This window comes from Bos indicus x Bos taurus, chromosome 20 (assembly GCF_003369695.1).
Source record: "Bos indicus x Bos taurus breed Angus x Brahman F1 hybrid chromosome 20, Bos_hybrid_MaternalHap_v2.0, whole genome shotgun sequence".
NCBI lineage: Eukaryota > Metazoa > Chordata > Mammalia > Artiodactyla > Bovidae > Bos > Bos indicus x Bos taurus.
This window is the reverse complement of record NC_040095.1, coordinates 13693686-13714124: the sequence shown is the minus strand read 5'-3', so window position 1 is coordinate 13714124 and position 20439 is coordinate 13693686. Positions and strand designations below refer to the sequence as shown.

The 20439-nt window shown below is 41.0% G+C and overlaps 2 protein-coding genes across 3 annotated transcripts in view; one reads left to right on the top strand and one right to left on the bottom strand.

The window, feature by feature from the left end:
- The window catches only part of SGTB (small glutamine rich tetratricopeptide repeat containing beta), a 48733-nt gene extending 39292 nt beyond the window's left edge, over window positions 1-9441 (bottom strand). Inside the window, exons 1-3 of one of the 2 annotated variants that reach the window (XM_027520600.1) lie at window positions 9240-9441; window positions 7963-8082; window positions 285-388 (exon numbers count right to left, since the gene is read on the bottom strand). In XM_027520600.1, the coding sequence (XP_027376401.1) occupies window positions 285-388; window positions 7963-8062 (204 nt within the window). In that variant the 5' untranslated portion in view covers window positions 8063-8082; window positions 9240-9441. The remainder of the gene's footprint in view (window positions 1-284; window positions 389-7962; window positions 8083-9239) is intronic. The other variant, XM_027520601.1, reaches the window with a different exon arrangement.
- Window positions 9442-10451: 1010 nt separating this feature from the next.
- NLN (neurolysin) overlaps window positions 10452-20439 on the top strand; it is a 98228-nt gene continuing 88240 nt past the window's right edge. Inside the window, exon 1 of the mRNA XM_027519946.1 lies at window positions 10452-10514. Coding sequence (XP_027375747.1) covers window positions 10452-10514 — 63 coding nt within the window. The remainder of the gene's footprint in view (window positions 10515-20439) is intronic.

Sequence of the window (20439 nt, the reverse complement as noted above, 5' to 3'; positions counted from 1 at the left end):
AAAAACACCCAAATACTATAAAAGACTTAAGAAGTCAATTAAGATATATCATTAAATATAAAAGAAGGTGAGACGATGAGTAGAGTTACTAACATGAAAATCTAATGCACATTAAAAGTTACATTTTTAGGTCCCAAATCATATCCATGTGGACCAACTATCTTATTTATACCCAGGAAGAAGTTAGTTACCTAAGCCTGGCCCCTCAAATATTAACAATCCAACATAATACTGTAGTCACACTTAGATAATCCCATACTGATGAGAAAAGGATGCACGCTTACCTTACAGAAGGAATTTGTGAACATTTCTGTCAAAGGCTGTGAAACTGCGAGATGTGTGTCTTCTGCACTGATTTTAAAAACTGTCTCCAAACACTGAATTGCAACTTGAAATAAATTTTAATAGTGAAAAAAAATTAGCAATCTAAAAAAAGAAACTTTTTTTTTTTTTTTTCTGGTAGAAATCTGCACTCTGCAATCTGTGGTAATTCAGCATTTTGATCACAGAACATAAGGAAAACTAAACGGTTCAGCTGCATAGAGATTTCTGTTTATAAACCAGCTACTGAGGGAAGACAACTTGGCTTCTTTTTCTTCACTTTAAGAAGAATGTTACCTAGAATATAATTTCTCAATATGTGTATTACATCATATTCTTTTTAAAGCAAGTCATTAACAACATATTCCCCATTACCAATATCTTAAATAAAACTTAAAAAAACTATTTTTTAATGTGAAAAATAGAATTCTCAATCTGATTAAAAATAGTAAGAGACATAGTCTCTGGCATGTAGGAACTGCTAAATATTATCCTGATGTACTTACTTAGGTGAAGATAGTTTGGCTTTTAAAAACTCATTCAGGTATGCAAATTTACCAAGCACCTGCTATGTGCAAGGTGCTCTTATAAGGTGGCAGAGATACAACAGTTAGCACAAAAATCACAACCCACATGATGAAGCTTACCCTTAATAGAAGGAGGCGGACAAACACAACTGTTTGTTTTTAAACCACTCTACTGAAGCATGATTGACATATAAGAAAGTGCACATTTTAATGAGCTTGTCCCCTTTACTGGTGTGTTTGTGTGTGTTAAGAACACTTAACACAAGATCTACCCTCTTATCAAATTTTTAAAATTTATTTCTAATTAGAAGATAATTGATTTACAATATTGTGTTGGTTTTTGCCACACAACAACATGAATCAGCCAAAAGCATTCACATGTCCCCTCCCTCTGGAACCTCCCTCCCACCCCCGATCCCAGCCCACCCCCGTATATTGTCACAGAGCACCAGGTTGAGCTCCCTGTGTTATATAGCAACTTTCCACTAGCTGTCTATTTTACATATGGAAATATACATGTTTCAATGCTACTCTCTCAATTTGTCCCACCCTCTCCTTCCTCTGCTGTGTCCACAAGTCTGTTCATGTCTGTGTCTCTATTCCTGCCCTGCAAATAGATTCATCAGTACCAATTCTCTAGGCTCCATATATATGCAACATTTGTTTTCCTCTTTCTGACTTACTTCACTCTGTACAACAGGGTTCATCCACCTCACTAGAAGTGACTCAAAGTTGTTCCTTTTTATGGCTGACTCTCTTACCAAATTTTAAGTACAATCCAGTTAGCCCTCTGCTGAATAGATCTCCAGAACGTATTTATTTAGTATAGCTGAAACACTGTACCCTTTGACCATTACTTCCCCATTTGCTCATACCCCAGCACTGGCAACCACCACCGTGCCCTCTATTTTTACGCATTTGACTGTTTTAGATTCCACATTAAAGTAAGCACAGTTGTTTTAATAAGTAAATTTGCTGCCAAAATGTTTAGTGTTCAACACTAACACATATTTAGAGAGACATATGGTTTAGTAAAAAAAAAAAAGCCACCACAGCCTTGGAACTCAGGACTCTCATCATTATTAATCCAGAAAATAAAAATCTAATAACCTGGGTACAACGATTTATCTCACTTTTACCTCGATTCTCATTTATGAAACAGGAATTATTACATATGGTCCTCCTTTCAGGAATAAATCATAAAAATCTAGAGAGACTCTGTATACAAGTTTGCTCCACTCTTACACCAAACAGTAAGAGTCTGAGACTGATGATGATAAGGACAAGCAAAGAATTCTATTCAATGATACCACATCCCATCTATAAAGCACCTTATACTAAAGCTTCCATATGCCAAACACCTGCCATCACCACTTCTAATTCTTTTGACACATCTATTAGATGAAGGGGAAAAGAACTCCACCTATTAGAAATTAAGATACAGACTAACTAGGATGCCCAGGATCACTGGATTTCATTCATCAGTTCAATTCAGCAAATATTTATTGAGCACCTATCATGTCTCAGGCCCTTTTTATATAACAGTGAACAGAAAAAACTCCTGACCTCTCAGGGCTGTCATTCTACTGGGACATGGAGAAAAAGACTGTAAACAAAAAACGATAAAAAAGTAGAGCAGGGCAAAAAGGATGGGAATGCAGAAGGCAGAGGAGGGAAGTGGGCTCCAGGTTTAATGGAGTGCTCAGCGAAGGCCTCATTCAGAAAAGAGGACCTGGAGATGGGGATATTACCATTATCCAGGGGAAGAACATGCTAGGCAGAGAAAACAGATGTAACAAAAGTCTTTATTTATTTATTTGATATGGACCATTTTAAAGTCTTTGTTGAATTAGTTACAACATTGCTTCCATTTTATGTTTTGGTTTTTTGGCCCCGAGATATGTGGGGATCCCAGCTTCCAAATCCGGGATCAACCCACACCCCCTGCAGTGGAAGGTAAAGTCTTAACCACTGTACCACCAGAGAAGTCCCTGCAAAAGCCTTTAGGAAAGAGGATTTGGTGCATTCAGAGTGAGAAAGCTAATTTGACTAAAGCCAAGTGAGAAAGAGAAGGAGTCTACGAACTGACATAGATCTGACATAGTCTGTTTTAAAGGATCACTGGTGGCTGCATTAAGAAGAGTCAATGAAGCAGCAAATATAGAAGCAGAGAGACTAGTTAGAGGCCATCACTGTAAATAAGTACTTAGTTCTATCCATAGGTAATATTGGTGGAGGTGGGAAAATGTCAAGATATATTTGGAAGGGACAGCCAACAGGATTTACTGAATAATTAGATGCAGCGTCTAAGAGAGAAGAGTTCACAATGATAAGAAAACTTTTAGCCTAAGCAACTGAAAAGATGGAATTAGGGAACTGAGTTAGGGAAGTTGTGAAATAAAACAGATTTTGGGTGGGAGGAGTTCAGTTTTGGAAATATTCAACTTGAGATGCCTGTTAGACATACAAATGAAGATAGCTAGTAGGCAGCTGGATGTAGAAGCCTGGAGTTCAGAAGAAAGGTCTGGGCTGAGGGTATACATTTGACAGATATCAACATATTAAAAAAGGATACTTAAAGCCAAGAGGCTGAACTATAACACCAGCAAAGTGAGTGCAGATAATGAAGAGAAGAAGATCAAGCACTGGGCCCTGGATATATCCAGGGATCAAACCCAGGTCTCCCGCACTGCAGCCCGATTCTTTACCAGCTGAGCCACCAGGGAAGACCAAGGATACTGGAATGGGTAGCCTATTCCTTCTCCAGGGGATCTTCCCAACCCAGGATCAAACCAGGGTCTCCTGCATTGCAGGCAGATTCTTTACCAGCTGAGCTACCAGTATATTCCATATACTGGTATACTAGTATATTCCAGGTCAGGGGAAAGAAGAAGAATCAGCAAAGGAGACAGAAAAAGAGCATACAATGAGATCAGAAGAACACCAAGAAGAGTATGAGGTATCCTGGAAGCCAAGAGAATAAAGCATAAGGAGGGAGAGGGAATGAGGGAGCCATCATCAATTTTATCAGAGACTGCTAAGGGAGATGAAGACTGAAAACTGACCACTTGAACTACATACCACAGAAATCACTGACGACATTGATGAGAACCGTATGAGTGGACAGATGGAGGCAAAGGCCTATCTGAGGTGAGTTTAAGAAAGGACAGGAGAGGAATTGCAGAAAGCAAGTACAGACAATTCTTTCAAAAGTTTTTCCAGCAAAAGGGAGACAAAAAACGTAGGCACTAGTTCAGTGGGGAAAGGGGTGGGTAGTAGTATGCCAAGAGTAATTAGTTACTGGTTTTGATTTTTTAAGAAGGGAGAAAGTTTATATTCTGATGGAAATGATCTAGAAGAGACTGAAAATTTGCTCATGTAAGTCAAGGAGGGTAAAATAACTACAGTGAGAGCCTGGAGTGGGACAGACAGGATGAGATCAGGTCTGCAGGTAGAGGGGTTTCATTTAGAAAGGACAATGGATAGTTCATCTGTGGTGTCCTGGGCTTCTGTGACAGAAGGTCTGGAGATTGGGACGTTCAAGATCAAGATGCCAGGAGATTCGATGTCTGGTGAGGACCTGCTTCCTGGTTCACAGACAGCACCTTCTTCCTTTGCCCTTACATGGTAGAAAGAGTGAGGGAATTCTCTGGCGGCACTAACCCCAGTCACGAGGAGCCCACTTAATACCATCACACTGGGCATTAGGTCTCAACACAAATATTTACTCCACAGTATATGGTAATAGGCAGACAGAGTATGTGTGTATCAATGCGGGTGGCAGGTAGACGGAGCAGAGGGAGTCTATGGAATGTTCTTATTACTTCAATTTCTTGATGGAATAAGAAGCAAGGACATCAACAAAAAATGAGTACAAGGGAGAAGATTTGCAGTTTTGAGAAGGCATGAAAAAGTGTTAAAGTGGTCATCTAGGAGAGCACAAATGTGAATGCACTTGGAACAGAGGGCAGCATTAAAGGTTCACTTGAGGCTTGTGGTCATGAATTCAAAGTAGGACTAGTCAGTAAGGTTGTGCGTCATCCCATCTATACACAGTCACAGAGATAGGGGCATGGAGTAGGTGGAGGGTTGGATTTAAACAAGGTAGGGTTTTGCAAGAAAGGGAACCATATACACCAGCGTGATTATAATGATCAACCATGGACTTTAAGCTGGGGGAGTGAAGTAAGTCAGAAAGAGAAAAACAAATATTGTACATTAACACACATATATGAAATCTAGAAAAAATGTTACTGATGAACCTATTTGCAGGGCAGGAACAGAGACATAGATATAGAGAATGGACTTGTGACCTGGGGTGGAGAAGGAGAAGTTGGAACAAACTGAGAGAGTAGCAGTGACATACACACACTGCTGCTGCTGCTGCTGAGTCGCCTCAGTCGTGTCTGACTCTGTGTGACCCCATAGACGGCAGCCCACCAGGCTCCCCTGTCCCTGGGATTCTCTAGGCAAGAACACTGGAGTGGGTTGCCATTTCCTTCTCCAATGCATGAAAGTGAAAAGTGAAGGTGAAGTCGCTCAGTCGTGTCCGACTCTTCGCGACCCCATGGACTGCAACCCACCAGGCTCCTCTGTCCATGGGATTCTCCAGGCAAGAGTACCAGAGTGGGTTGTCAGTGCCTTCTCCAATATACACACTACCATGTGTAAAATAAATAGCTAGTAAGAACCTATATAGCACAGGGAGCTCAGCTCAGTGCTCTGTGATGACCTAGATGGCGGGGGTGGGGGTGGGAGGGAGGCTCAAGAGAGAGTGGAGATATATATATACATATGGCTGACTCACATTGCTGTACAGCAGAAATTAACACAACATTGTAAAGCAATTATATTCCAATAAAAAAATAAAGCAAAAAAAAAGAAGAAGAGGGGTGTGGAAAGATAAGGGATCAACAGCGTGGAGGTATTGGTAGGGTCAAAGAACTGATGGAGTATGAATTCTGTGAGTGAGTTGGAAAAACAGGCAGTGGAAGTGAAATGTTTAAGACAGAGTTTATGGAGAATAACAACAACATGGCCTAGGGAAGAGTTTCTCAACCTTGGCAACTGATATTTTAGACTAGACAACTCTTTATTGTTAGGGTCCATCTTGAGCATCTGTGGTATCTTTATTTGTGACCGTTACCAACTAGATGTCAGTAGTACCAGCCCCACTCCCATCATATCAATCAAAATATCTCTGCTGCTGCTGCTAAGTCGCTTCAGTCGTGTCCAACTCTTCGCGACCCCATGGACTGCAGCCTACCAGGCACCTCCGCCCATGGGATTTTCCAGGCAAGAGTACTGGAGTGGGGTGCCATCGCCTTCTCCGCAAAATATCTCTAGATACTACAAAATCACCCCAAGCTCTCTAGATACTATACAATCACACCAAACTGAGAACCACTGGTCTAGGTTATGACCAAGCAAGTGAGTGGTGAGATCACTGAAGTAGAGAAGGTCAAGGAACTTAGTGGGAGAGAACTGGAAGCATTATGAATGAATGTATTACAATCGTCAAGAATCAAGACAGGATAGTGTTAGAGAGGCAGTGAGCAGGAGCCACAACAGTCAAAACACGAAGCAGATGTCAGCAGATGACAATTAACAGGACTGGGTGACACAATCAGATGACAAAGTTCAAAGCTGATGATAATACACTAGCTTCCCTGTAGTGGTAAAGCTACTATGAGAACTCAGGCTCCTCTCCGAGAGCTTTTTTAAATGCCTAGAAGGTGGGCAGACATTAGCACATGATTTTATGTTCAATTAAATTAGACTCACTGAGTCAAAAATAGGGGTCGGTCAAAAACAATTGGCACCATTTCTGACTGCCATATATAACACACAGCTGAAGACACATATTTTTGGCTGAATACTATCCTCAAAATAGGACACAACATCTTGGTTTTAAAAAAAATTTACTTTTTTTTTTAAATTTTCTTTCAGGCCCTTAAAAGTATTATACTGCCTTTGATGAGAAAACAAACATCTTTAATTAAATGATTCCATTATCTGTTTGCTACAGAGGAACTATAAACAACATTTTCCTTAGATAACCAGTCGCCTTTATCTTCACATGGTCTAACAACCAAGGAGGACAAAAAGACCTTAATGGACTGATTGCAATCTCCAACTGCGAGTCACAAGCTCCTCTCACTGCCACCTGGAAAGATTATCTCACCAGACTGCAAGCAGATTTAGAGCAAATGCTCAATTTTCATCCCCACTTCCTAAAGCATATTCACAGGGGAAGTACTTGTTGAAATTAATAGATGTGTCCCTCTTTATAGGAGAAACAGCTCAAGATGGAAAATTCAAATTGTACTGTTATGTATTAAATTCTCCCCAATGCACTATCTTATTGAAATAATTAAGTCTTTAGGCCACAAGGAAGCTGGCTCACTGAACCTCCACGAACCCATCTGCAGAATTCTATCTTCTTACAGTTATACTGAATTTAAATTTTCTAATGCATAAGCATGAAGCAGAAAGATGGTGTCAAGGAAACATGTGATATCGTCCAAGTCCTGCTCAACTTTACAGATTACCAAATCTAATATTTAAAGCTAACATAAAACAAGGGTGATATCCTCTTATTTCAAGTCCCCCAGTAGGAAGTTATCAGAGATTAATAGTTATTAGACTTTTGCATAGTACTTTAATAATGACTAAGGTGTTTTCAGATATTGATTCTAAACTGGATGCTTTTCTATTAAAAGAGAGGATCTTCAGAGTAAGAACCAGGATTTAAATCTCAGCTTTGTCACATATTAGCTGTGTTAGATTAATCTATCGTGTTTCACTTACTTCTCTGTTGAATGGGGATAATAACGAACTTAACAGTTACCATGGATAAAAATTTCTCTATAAGATGAATAGCATAGTTCTGACACATAATAGTTGTTCAATAAAGAAACAAAAGTCCTCTTATCTTGTTGTTAACTAGAAAAAAAAAAAAAGCCTCAGAGGATAAAAACATTACACCATAAGGTCTCTCTTCTTGAAAAATCAAGATATTCTGATTTTGAAACAACAGATCATAAAGTCAGACTTATAGTATTTTTAGTCTTTATAATCATAACACAAATGAACACAGAGAACAGGTGCCTACCTTCCAAACTTTCTTGCTCATCTGAGGTATAAGCATCCATCTGACTTTGTTCCCGTAAGAAACGAATAACTGCATAAACTAGGTGCTTGATGGATGACATGTTTAAAGCTTAAACTTTTCCTTGATAAGAAAAAGGAAAACACTGAACTAAGTAATTTTAAAGAAGCAGTGAAGAAGATTATAAATCACAAAGGTCATAAATTACACTAAAGGTAAAAAGCAAAAGCCTGTATTACTTTCACTCCTTTCTTTTAAAGTCAAGAGAGCACAAAATATTGATATGGTAATGTATGACATTTTCATTTACACCTAGGAATATTAGGTTATGTTAAAACTTGCAAAAGTAAATTTTTTCTCAAAACATGTACAACATAAGCTTAGATTCTCACTGAACAGCTCACTATATCTTAACAGTTTATATGGTAGGTATCTAGATAAGCATAGGGGTACAGATACAGAAATCCCCAAAAGGCTTTAGTACTATTTTGAGGGAGATTTCATACTGCTGACTCAGAAGCTGATCCACCCAGGGCATCTTCCTTTATTTCATGAGATTTTTTTTTCAAATGAATGCATAATTTACAGTCCACCTACTTTTGTAGGTGGAGACAGTTACCGGATGAGGAAATTTATTAGTGAAAGGTTGTTCAACCATTGAGGGTCATTTTTAATAAAAATGGCATTTCTATTCAATCAACAGACATGTCAGATAATTATTGCCCGAGTCGATGGATACTACAAGCCGACCAATGCTCTCTGCAGTAGCTGTGCTCTCGTGGACAGACTGGAAGCTCCGGGTCATGTTCATTCACATGGAATACTATCGCATCCAAACAGTGGCGCAGGGCCAGATGGCATTAATGGCTTATTTCCACTAAATCGCATCATCCATCTGTTCCCCAGGTTCCCTAATTCAAAGCCAGGGTGTGGTACCCACCGCGAGGACGTTTACTACTCGGTGCTTATTTTAAAAGAGAGCCCAGCTTATAGGCCACGGGATTACAAATCCTAAATAAGGACCCAGGGCAGAAGGGTGCAAAAAGAATGGGGAGGGGGAGAGGGGACGCGAGGCAAAATGAAGTCCAACCTCCTCCAGGCTTCTCCCCATTCCTCTCCCCGGAGCCCCCATTCCTCTCCCCGGAGCACATCGACCTCCTTCTCCCTCCCTTCGTTACCCAGGCCTCGCCTTAGCCTCAACAGCGATTGCTGCGGGTGAGCCGTGCAGGCCCGGACTGGGGCGACGGGAGACGCACCCTTCCCACACAGAAGCCCCTTACCAGGGAAGAGGATGCGAAACGGTGGCAGCGGCCCGAGGGCGTCCGTAAGTGTGTCCGCCTGCCCCCTGGTTCTCCGGGCTTCAGCCTGGCTCGGGAGCGCAGCACCGCCGCCAGAGGTGGCCCAAACTTCCCCGGCTCCCAGACCGCCGCCGCCCCTCAGCCCACCTTTCGCTGCGCTTGGCTCCGGGCCGCCGTCTAGCCAGAACCGCCCCCGGGGCGGTGCGAGACGCATGGGGCGGAGCCGGGGCGGGGCTGAATTGGGCGCCAGCGTGGGGCTGCCGCACGTGGGAGGGTTCAGGCCCAGCTGGCAGCCGCAGCCACGGTTGCCTCCTGCGCTAGGCCACTGCACCGCTTCCCGGCGCCCGGCCACCCTCACCCCCAGACCGGAGGACAACGCGCCCGCAGCCCTTCGCCTCCCGGCTCTCCCATGATCGTTCAGTGTCTTTTGGCTGTGCGAGGCCTCCACAGGTACCTCCCGTGCGCGGGCTAACCTTGACCGTGGGCGGGGGTCTTCTGCCTGGTCAGTGCCAGGCGCCCCGGGCCCAGCCTTTCCCAGCGGCACCCCTACGACGCTCCTGGAACCTTCCCTCCCCATCGCCCTCTTGGTCTACCCCAAGGGACACCTGGCGCGGGAACGTGGGGCCACCTTTCCTTTCCCTTTGTTTGGGACTGCCTTGACTGCAAGCAGTCAGACTGGTCAGAGGCCCGGCCCGAAGGAGTGCAGAAAGATGATGGGAATAAAATCGTTGGACTTTGACCCCCATCCGGAACTGCAGACCTGTCGTTAAAAGTGAGGGCAGCTGTAGACTCAGATAACAATTCTCATTTACTCCTCGTGTGCATCGTTGGCACACAGATCGTTTAACATCCACGCAGAATGGAATCGCTATAATTTTGCTGCTTATTTCTGTCCATGCTTTCTAATTTCCTTTTCATTTACTTCTTCCGTATAACACATTGTGCTTCTTGCCGGGGCTACTTGACATGGCCCAAAATGGAGGAAAAGATTGCTTGGACACGGTTTGGGGCAGCTTCAGCGCTGTTTTGGATAGATTACTTAGCGCCTAACCACACCCCTCTGCAATAGACTAGTAGCAAGATGGTGAGTGAGAGAATGAAATTCTTTTCCCCGCTGCGACGGATGGAGTGATTTTCAGAAACAATGAGATTATCACCCGCATTCCCAAATCTAGCTTTCAACTGAAAATCCGAATGAAGAACCAACAGAAAAAGGTAGATCCTTATAAAACCACTTTAGAACGTAGCAATCAGCATGTAAGCTTTTTAACAGTTTTCTGTTGTACGTTGCCACTCATGCTGATGAGTCTTTATAGTTTTGGTGCATTGGGAACCATAAAATAAACATAAAGAGTTCATGTGATTATTTTGGCCATATTTCAATCTGTCCTTTTAGTCTGCAGGCTGTAGGTGGTAGAGCTGTCAAATTAAGCTATACCAGCAAATGAGGAAATGTAATACAGGTGTAAGAAGAAAGAATAAATTTCATATAAGACAGTAATTCTCAAACTTTTTAGTCTCAGGATCTCTTTACCACTCAAAAATTACTGAGGACCTAAGAACTTCTGTTTATATGGGTTATATCTTTCCATCTTTACTGTATTAGAAATGAAACCAGGGAGATTTAAAAGTATTTATTTGTTTCTTTTTAAACAGTATTACATTTGTTACATGCCTAAGATTTTTAATGAAAAATGACCATTTTCCAAAATGTTCCTAAAAAAATCAGTGAGAAGGGTGACATTATGGATTTTTTTCCTTGGGTTTGTGTGTGTGTGTGTGGTAAAATATAGATAAAATTTACCATTTTAATCATCTTTAGGTGCATAATTCAGGGGCATTGAGTGCATTCACATTGTTATGTAACCATCGCCACTGTTCATCTCCAGAACTTTTTTATTATTCCAAACTGAAACTCTGCATGGGGATTAAACAATAACTTTTCATTATCCCCTCTTCCAGTCTCTGGTAATCACTATTCTCTCTCCCTCTTTGAATGTGACTATTTTAGGTTCTTCATACTAGTGGAATCTTAGAATATGTGTTCTTCTGGGACTGGCTTATTTCTCTCAGCAATGTGTCTTTAACCTTCATCCATGTCGTAGCATGTGTCAGAATATCCTTTTTTAAGGCAGAATACATTCTGTAGTACGGATATACCACGTTTTATTTGTCCAGTTGTCCATCCATGGACATTGGGTTGTTTCTACTTTTCGGCTATTTGGAATAATGCTGCCGTGATCGTTGGTGTGCACACATCTGTACAGTGTCTACTTTCAGTTCTCCAGAATGTGTGCCTAGAAGGGGGATTACTGAATCATATGGTAATTTTATGTTTAATTTTTGAGGAACCAGCGTACTATTTTCCACAGCAGCTATACCATTTTACACTCCTTTGGCAAAGCATAAGAGTTCTAGTTTCTTCGCATCTTCATCAACACTTATTTTCTGTTTTGCTTTTTTAAAAAAAAAAGAACCATCCTAGGAGTGGCACTGTTTTGTACTTTTGCAAAACAAATGTATGACTTAATAGAAGATAGCTGGATTCTTACATCTGCTTCCTTCCACATTTTTTCTGTTGTACTGGTTTTTTTGGTTTAAGAAAATTGAGAAAATCCCACCCATCATATGTAGTTGTAAAAAGAGAAGTATTTTAATAGACTTTTTTAGATAATCATGGATATTCTTTGATATTACATCAGAGTTTGACAAGTGGTAGGATGGTTACAATGTGAAACATGAAACTATCAATGTACTTTTTTTACTGTTACATTAAAATCCATGGGTCTGTCTTACAATTTGAATGAATCTTTAACCTATGCATGATTTTGTAATATCAGACACTTATCATTTGGAAAATTGTGGCTCACTGTGTTACACATATCTTTCTAGTGTTCTAAGGTGCCTAGAGTTTTATCTACCATTGCTTTTCACCATCAGTGCAGATGTCAACCAAGTGAAAAAGGTAGATAATGTCTTAGTATTTTTATGAAATTCTATCAACCTCATGTACTTCTTAAAATGGTCTCCAGAACTACTGCCCATATGCTCATCCAGGAATGCAGACCACATTTTGAGAACTACTGATACGTGTTATCCAGATTCTTTGTTTATGCGTGGAAGGAAATAAACATAAAAAACCATACAGTTGTTACTTTTTTAGGAGTTACCAATCTACCATGAATATATCAATGTTTTTGTTACTCAAGGGCATGCTGCTGCTGCTGCTAAGTCGCTTCAGTCGTGTCCGACTCTGTGCGACCCCATAGAGGGCAGCCCATCAGGCTCCCCCGTCCCTGGGATTCTCCAGGCAAGAACACTGGAGTGAGTTGCCATTTCCTTCTCCAATGCATGAAAGTGAAAAGTGAAAGTGAAGTCGCTCAGTCGTGTCCGACTCTTAGTGACCCCATGACCTGCAGCCTACCAGGCTCCTCCGCCCATGGGATTTGCCAGGCAAGAGTACTGGAGTGGGGTGCCATCACCTTCTATATTGCAGTTAATCAGTGTACTCTATAATGATCCAGTAGTCATCAACCCCAGGCTCTTAAGAAAGACTTAGTAACAGAATCTCTGTTTCAAAACCTGTATCTTCCTTAAAGAGTAAGTACTTGACCACATGGAAGGCCCTCTGTGTACTCCTGATCATCTTCCTGTTCCCTCTGACACTTGGGAATTCATTTTAGTGTTACATGAGTAACTAGGTAACTGGCTTATGATATCTTTTGGGTTTTCCTGAAGGCAGAGTTACTATAGACCCCCTTCCCGAAGCCAGCGTGGCAGCCAGGATCATTGATTGGGGTATTTAGCCAATTTCTTGGGAATAAGTAGACTGGGAATCTGGAGATTGAATTGTAGTTGCTGTTCATCTAACCTTGTGACCTTAATTAAATCACCCAAGTTCTCGGATTTCTCTTGAATTTCTTATTTTGTAAAATGAAAAGGAGTAGGTAAAATGATGTCTAAGATTTCTTTCAGCTCTTGTTGTCATTGCAGTTAAACCAGGAGAATTTCCCCTAATGGAGGCCAGATTGCAGACAGAGCATGTGAGCCACGCAAAATCTGATGTATATTATAAAGTAAGGGATGGTTGGGATGGTCAGAGAAATGAGAGAAATGATTCAACAGTGCTTAGTCCAAATTATAGCTATGACAGCGCTAATTTCATCTTTCCGTTAAAGAACCTTGATTTGTAAAATTATGATAGCAACACATATTCCCTGTAGTAGTTGTTGTTCAGTCACTAAGTCATATCTGACTCTTTGTAGCATACCAGGCTCCCCTGTCCTTCACCATCTCCTGGAGTTTGTTTAAATCAGGTCTGTTGAGTCGGTGATGCTATCTAACCTAATCATCTATTGATAAGCAAAAGAAAATATACACAATTCACCTATCCAGAAGAAGTCATTAATAGCTTCTAAAATATTTTTTGTAGAGAGACATATTTTTACAAATATGAGATTATATAATACTTATTCTATAATCTTTCTGTAATATAAACATCATTCCATAATACAAATACCTATAATGTAGTTCATTTGTGGGAGGTTTGGTAATCCACTAAACCCTATTTTTTGGACATACCAACTATTTCCAACTTTCTACTATGAGTAAAAGTGCTAAGATCAACATTCTAGCTATCAAATTTTTAAGTCCTTAATTATTTCCATAGCCAGAGTTCTTAATGATGGAATTTGAACATCAAACGGTATACATATCCTTCAGGCTTTTGTTGCTTGCTACATATTCTCCTCCAAAATATTTCTACCAAAGTATGCTTTTATCAGCAGAATGTGCAATGTTTGTTTCCTACACCTTTACTAACACTGAGCATTTTAGTATTTTTTATCCTTACCAATTTGATAAGTGGAAACATTATAAAAGTTGTTTGCTTTCTGATGTGAGAATTTATTCATATGGGAAATCTTAGAAAGTCAAACAAATTAAATTACAGCCATCCATAACTTAAACAATATTTATGTATCTGACTATAATTAAATAAAATTGAGGTTCTCCCCCCAAATCCAGTATATATATGCCCCAAATTTTTAGAGAAGGAAATGGCAACCCACTCCAGTGTTCTTGCCTGGAGAATCCCAGGGATGGGGGAGCCTCGTGGGCTGCTGTCTATGGGGTCGCACAGAGTCAGACATGACTGAAGCGACTTAGCAGCAAATTTTTAGAGCAATGGTGCTAGAAAAAGAAAAATTGACTAATAAAAGGAAAGGTTAGTAGTTAACAATTACGAAAGGCTAGACTGAGATTATTTATAGAAATGGATTTTTTAAAGTTGGAAGATTTATTTTGATCTTTGTTGTTTTTGTTCGGTCACCTCTTTGGTTAAGACAAAGCACAGAACTTCCTGGAGAAGGAAATGGCAACCCACTCCAGTATTCCTGCCTGGAGAATCTCATGGACAGAGGAGCCTGGCAGTCCGTGGGGTTGCAGAGAGTCGGACATGACTGAGCAACTAATGCACAACACACAGAGCTTCCATAGGGAGAAGCACCTAGATTAAAATCTGAAGAACCAAAGAAATTGGTGTTTATTGAGTACATATTGTACAATATATCCATAAGCCTCTGCATTAGAAATGCCTATGGCCAGGCATTCTAGACTAGATTATACAGGCTATAGTAATCTGGAGCCAGTTTGCTTCGATTTGTATGCTGGCTCTGCCACTCACTAGCACTGTGATCTCAGGCAAAGTTGCTTAACTTCTCTGTGTTTATTTCCTCATCTCTTAATTGGGAATTGATTGGCTGGTTTCTTCACTCACCACATATTTACTGAGCATCTAATATGTGCCAGATAGGATTCCAGTCTAAGGATACAACAATGAACACAAAATACCTTGTGTTCATGGAGCTTACCTTTGCAGAAGAGACTACTAAGGAAAATACAGAGTGTGTTAGATGGGGAATTGTGCCAAGAACAAGAGTAGGGACTTCCCTGGTGGTCCAGTGCTTGGGAGTCTGCCTGCCAATGCAGGGGACATGGGTTCAATCCCTGGTCCGGAAAGAGCCCTCGTGCCATGGAGCAACTAAGCCCGTGTGCCACAACTGCTGAGCCCACGCTCTAGAGCCTGTGCTCCACAAGAGAAGCCAGAAGCCACTGCAGTGAGAAGCCTGCACACTGCAACAAAGGGTAGCCCTCGCTGGCCACGACCAGAGAAAGCCGATGTGCAACAATGAATGAATGAATAAATAAATAAATAAATTTTTTTTTTCTTAAAGAGCAAGAGTAAAGCCAGAAACAGGGCACCCCAAAATTACAGAGATGACTGAAAAGGGCTCACTGAGAAGGTGATTTTGTGTCTCAAATATTATGTTTGAAAAGTAAGGAGGCCATTGTGACTAGAATGGAATACATTTCAGATAGGAGGGTGGGGGATGAGACAAGAGGGGGAAATTGTCCTCACCTGGACTAGAAGACCTAGTTCTCCCTTCTGCTGAGAGTCTCCTTTACTACTCACACAGAACAGTTCACTCCCAACATTTCTGGTCACGATGTGTGTGGAGGTGTTTTACCACAACAAGCAATTCTCTTATACCAACTAGGTATCCAGTAATTTAACTCAGTTCTGCCCCTTTCTACCTGGAGATGGCATCAGATTCCACAGCTCAAGTTCTCAGTCCCACAAGACTGCTCCCACCCTCCTCAGAAGGTAGCTGCACGTCCATTTGTCACCTCTTCTTCTGACCCATGGGCTGTAAATCTGAGGTTCCCGCAACCTTCTCCTTGGGGTTTATTAATTCGCTATAGCATTTCACAGAATTCAGGAAAACACATTTACCACTTTATGAAAGGATATTTTCAGAATACAGATGAGCAACTAGAGAAGGAGATGCATAGAGCAAGGTCTCCCAAGCACAAGAGGTTCCATCCCTTTGGAGTTTGGGTGTGTTCCCCTCCGGGTGTGAGTGTGTTCACTTGTGGAAGCTCTCCGAAGGGGTTTTATGGCATCTTCTTCAGGTAGGCTGATCAATCACTAACTCCATTTTTCACTCCTTCTCCCTTCTCAAGAGAATGGGGGCTGGAGCTGAAAATTCTAAGCTTTAAATCATGGCTTGGTCTTTCTAGTGACCAAGGCTCATCCCAGAGCCCACCCAGAGTCCCCTCATCAGAACAAAAGACTCCAGGGCTTCAGGAGCCTTGTATCAGGAACCAGGGTCAGAGATGGAATATTAGAACAAAAGAAGCTCTTAGCAGCTTAGGGATTTACAAGTGTTTTAGGAGCTCTGTGTCAGGAACCAGGGCCAGAGAACAATATGCATCTATTTTCTGTTAACTCACATCACCTTTTTAGATTGAGAGATAATACATGTAGAGCGCTTTGAGCATTGTCCGGCTAAATCCATTACTATGGCCCCAATAATGCATATAACAAATTAAATCTCAGTGGAGTACAAGGATAAATCTTTCCTTTTCTGACAAATCTATATGTTTGTTGGGCAGTTTTTCTGGCCCTGACTGGGCTCATTCTGCACCTCGAGTCAGCCATGGGTTGTGTAGGCAGTTCTGCTGATCTTGGCCGAGCTCTCTAACATGTTTGGGGATCTAGGGTGGCCAAAGCTGAGGCCACTTGGCTCTCTGCCACATTATCTCTCATCCTCCAGGAGGCTAACTGGCTTGCTGTCATGTCAGGGTAGGCTTCCATGAGCACCAGTTCAGTTCAGTTCAGTCACTCAGTTGTGTCTGACTCTTTGCGACCGCATGAACCGCAGCACACCAGGCCTCCCTGTCCATCGCCAACTCCCGGAGTCCATCCAAACCCATGTCCATCGAGTCGGTGATGCCATCCAACCATCTTAACCTCTGTCCTCCCCGTCTCCTCCTGCCCTCAATCTTTCCCAGCATCAGGGTCCTTTCCAATGAGTCAGATCTTCGTATCAGGTGGCCAAAGTATTGGAGTTTCAGCTTCAACATCAGTCCTTCCAATGAACACCCAGGACTGATCTCCTTTAGGATGGACTGGTTGGATCTCCTTGCAGTCCAAGGGACTCTCAAAAGTCTTCTCCAACACCACAGTTCAAAAGCATCAATTCTTCAGTGCTCAGCTTTCTTCACAGTCCAACTCTCACATCCATACATGACCACAGGAAAAACCATAGCCTTGACTAAACGGACCTTTATTGACAAAGTAATGTCTCTGCTTTTTAATGTGCTGTCTAGATTGGTCATAGCTTTCCTTCCAAGGAGTGAGCGTCTTTTAATTTCATGGCTGCAGTCACCATCTGCAGTGATTTTGGAGCCCAAAAAAAGGAAGTCTGACACTGTTTCCACTGTTTCCCCATGTATTTGCCATGAAGTGATGGGACCGGATGCCATGATCTTCGTTTTCTGGATTTTGAGCTTTAAGCCAACTTTTTCACTCTCCTCTTTTACTTTCATCAAGAGGCTCTTTAGTTCCTCTTCACTTTCTGCCATAAAGGGTGGTGTCATCTGCATATCTGAGATTATTGATATTTCTCCCAGCAATCTTGATTCCAGCTTGTGCTTCCTCCAGCCCAGAGTTTCTCATGATGTACTCCACATGTAATAAGCAGGGTGACAATATACAGCCTTGACGTACTCCTTTTCCTATTTGGAACCAGTCTGTTGTTCCATGTCCAGTTCTAACTATTGCTTCCTGACTTGCATACAGATTTCTCAAGAGGCAGGTTGGGTGGTCTGGTATTCCTGTCTCTTTCATAATTTTCCACAGTTTATTGTGATCCATACAGTCAAAGGCTTTGAAGACCTCCTGAGGCCTAGGCTTAGAACTGGAATTCTGTCAGCTGCCACAGTTACTGGACTGGCCAAAGAAAGTCATGAGGCCATCTCAGATTCAAGAAATGGGAAAACAGATCCTGACTTTTAATGGGAGGGAACAGCAGATTCAAATTATAGGAAGGCATAAATATGTAGAGGGATGGGGCCATTTTAGCAATTAGTCTACCACATTGGCACACAAAAGCTCAATAAATATTAAATATTATTTTTATATTTGTAAGTTGCCTAGTTGTATTTTGGGGGTTTTAAATTGAGATTATTAATTTGTAAGAGCCCTTCTAGATGTCGCAGTTTTTTTGTCTTTGAATTTTGGGGTGGATTGTTATTGCTTTTTTGCCCTATAGAAGTTTACATTTTTACTGTAATAAGACATATCAGTCTTTTTTCCTTTATGACTTCTGCCTTGGTCTCATGCCTAGAAAGCCCTGTCCTACTCCAAGACTGTAAGTTTTTTAGGTCACCTACATTTCTTATAGTACTCTTATGTTTTATTTTTCACAGTTAAACCCTTTCTCTGTCATGAAGACTGACATTTTTTTTTGGAAAGACTTTTTTCTAATTATTAAGTGGACCAAAAAGGAAATCAACACAGAAACTATAGTAATTATAAGAGAAAGGCCAGCTTACTAAACATGAGTTTCAGATCTACCATAGCTTACTTTCAAAGACACTGTCCTTTTCCACCTACTCTGAGATTTTCTATACCTCCTGCTTAGCATTCAAAAGGATAGTCTCATATTTCTTTCTACATGTAGCTGGTATCTTTGATATCTAATCTTATTTGTCATGAAGACCAAGAGAAAATTCTTTTTCTGCCTCACATTGTAGGCAGAGCTATGGGGACTGAAATAATCATAGCCTCCAGGTAACACCTGCTTGCCGCAATGGATGACATATATACTATAAAGCTCCATTGTCAGATCTTACATTCTAACACTGAAAATTATACATTTATACAGCATTCAGATCCTAATAGGAATTTTCTGCCAAGGCGCAACATAAAGTAACTCTTAACTATTTAAGTAAAAGAGAAGATGAATGATATTAGATTCCAACTACAAATTGGACAGCTCTTTTGGAGGTCTCATATACAGTCATTTTTTCATTTTACAAATATTTATTGAGTATCTGTTATGTTATTATTTAATCTCAATGCCACCTTATCCTAAACTATATTTACAACATTCCTATAAATCCTCCCTTTGGAGGATCCTCTGTCTCAATGACTGTCACCAGTTACCCAAGTCAAAAGACTTGTTCCTCGCCTTTTTTCCTCTAACTTTCCTATCAACTCCCAAGTCTTCAAATTCTTTCTCTTCTTTATTTGAGGTGTCACCACTATAATCCAAATCTTCATCATCAGTCTTAGCCACAGTTTTTGCTTCCTGCTTATATACTTTCCTTATGTATATAAGTAAGTATATAAGTAAACCAAGATCTTTATGAAATGCGAATGTGGTGCATCACACTCTTAAAATTCTTCTTTTGATTGCCATGAATCTTAAGATAAAATCAAACCTCATTCATATGGTTTATAAAGCCCTATACAGTCTGACCATGACTTAGCTCTCCTGGCTTCTACTCAGGGTTTTAGCCAGAGAATTCATGGTGTTCCCAGAGTAGTTGCTTAAAAAAATATATTTAGTGAATGGATGGATGAAAATATGTCATCAGTGATAATGACTTAAAATTCAGCATTCATTCCTGATACCTAAGAAATATAGGCCTAGATTTGGCATTTTTATATGGACAATGACAGTTATAACTTCCACTAGAAAGTAAATATTTCAAACTCTTTATGAAATAGCTCATTGTGAATTTCCTTATGCAAAAAAAAAAAGTTTCCAGAGGAAATTTCTATTATCTAGTTATGTAATAAAAAATTACAGTGTAGAGTAATATGCAGCAGGAAGCTAACCTGACCAACAGACTCATAGGAATGTTGAGTGTATACCAGTTGACTATGAGGCAGAAAAGAAGCTACACATTAAAAGAGATGATCTTTGTCATATTCCCTTGTCACCACAGGGGACATTCAAATAGTGACTTGGTGCCTTACAAACCCAGTTGGTGGATCTGTACAGTAATAGTCTAATTAAGGAATAAATATTGGAGAAGGAAATGGCAGCCCACTCCAGTGTTCTCGCCTAGAGAATCCCAAGGACAGGGGAGCCTGGTGGGCTACGGTGCATGGGATCACACGGAGTCGGACACGACTGAAGTGACTTAGCAGCAGCAGCATATATATTAATATGGGCTTCCCAGGTGGCTTAATGGTAGAGAATCTGCCTGCCAGTACAGGAGATGCGGGAGAAACAGGTTTGGTCCCTGGGCTAGGAAGATCCCCTGGAGGAAGAAATGGCAACCCACTCCAGTATTCTTTCCTGGAAAATCCCATGAATGGAGGAGC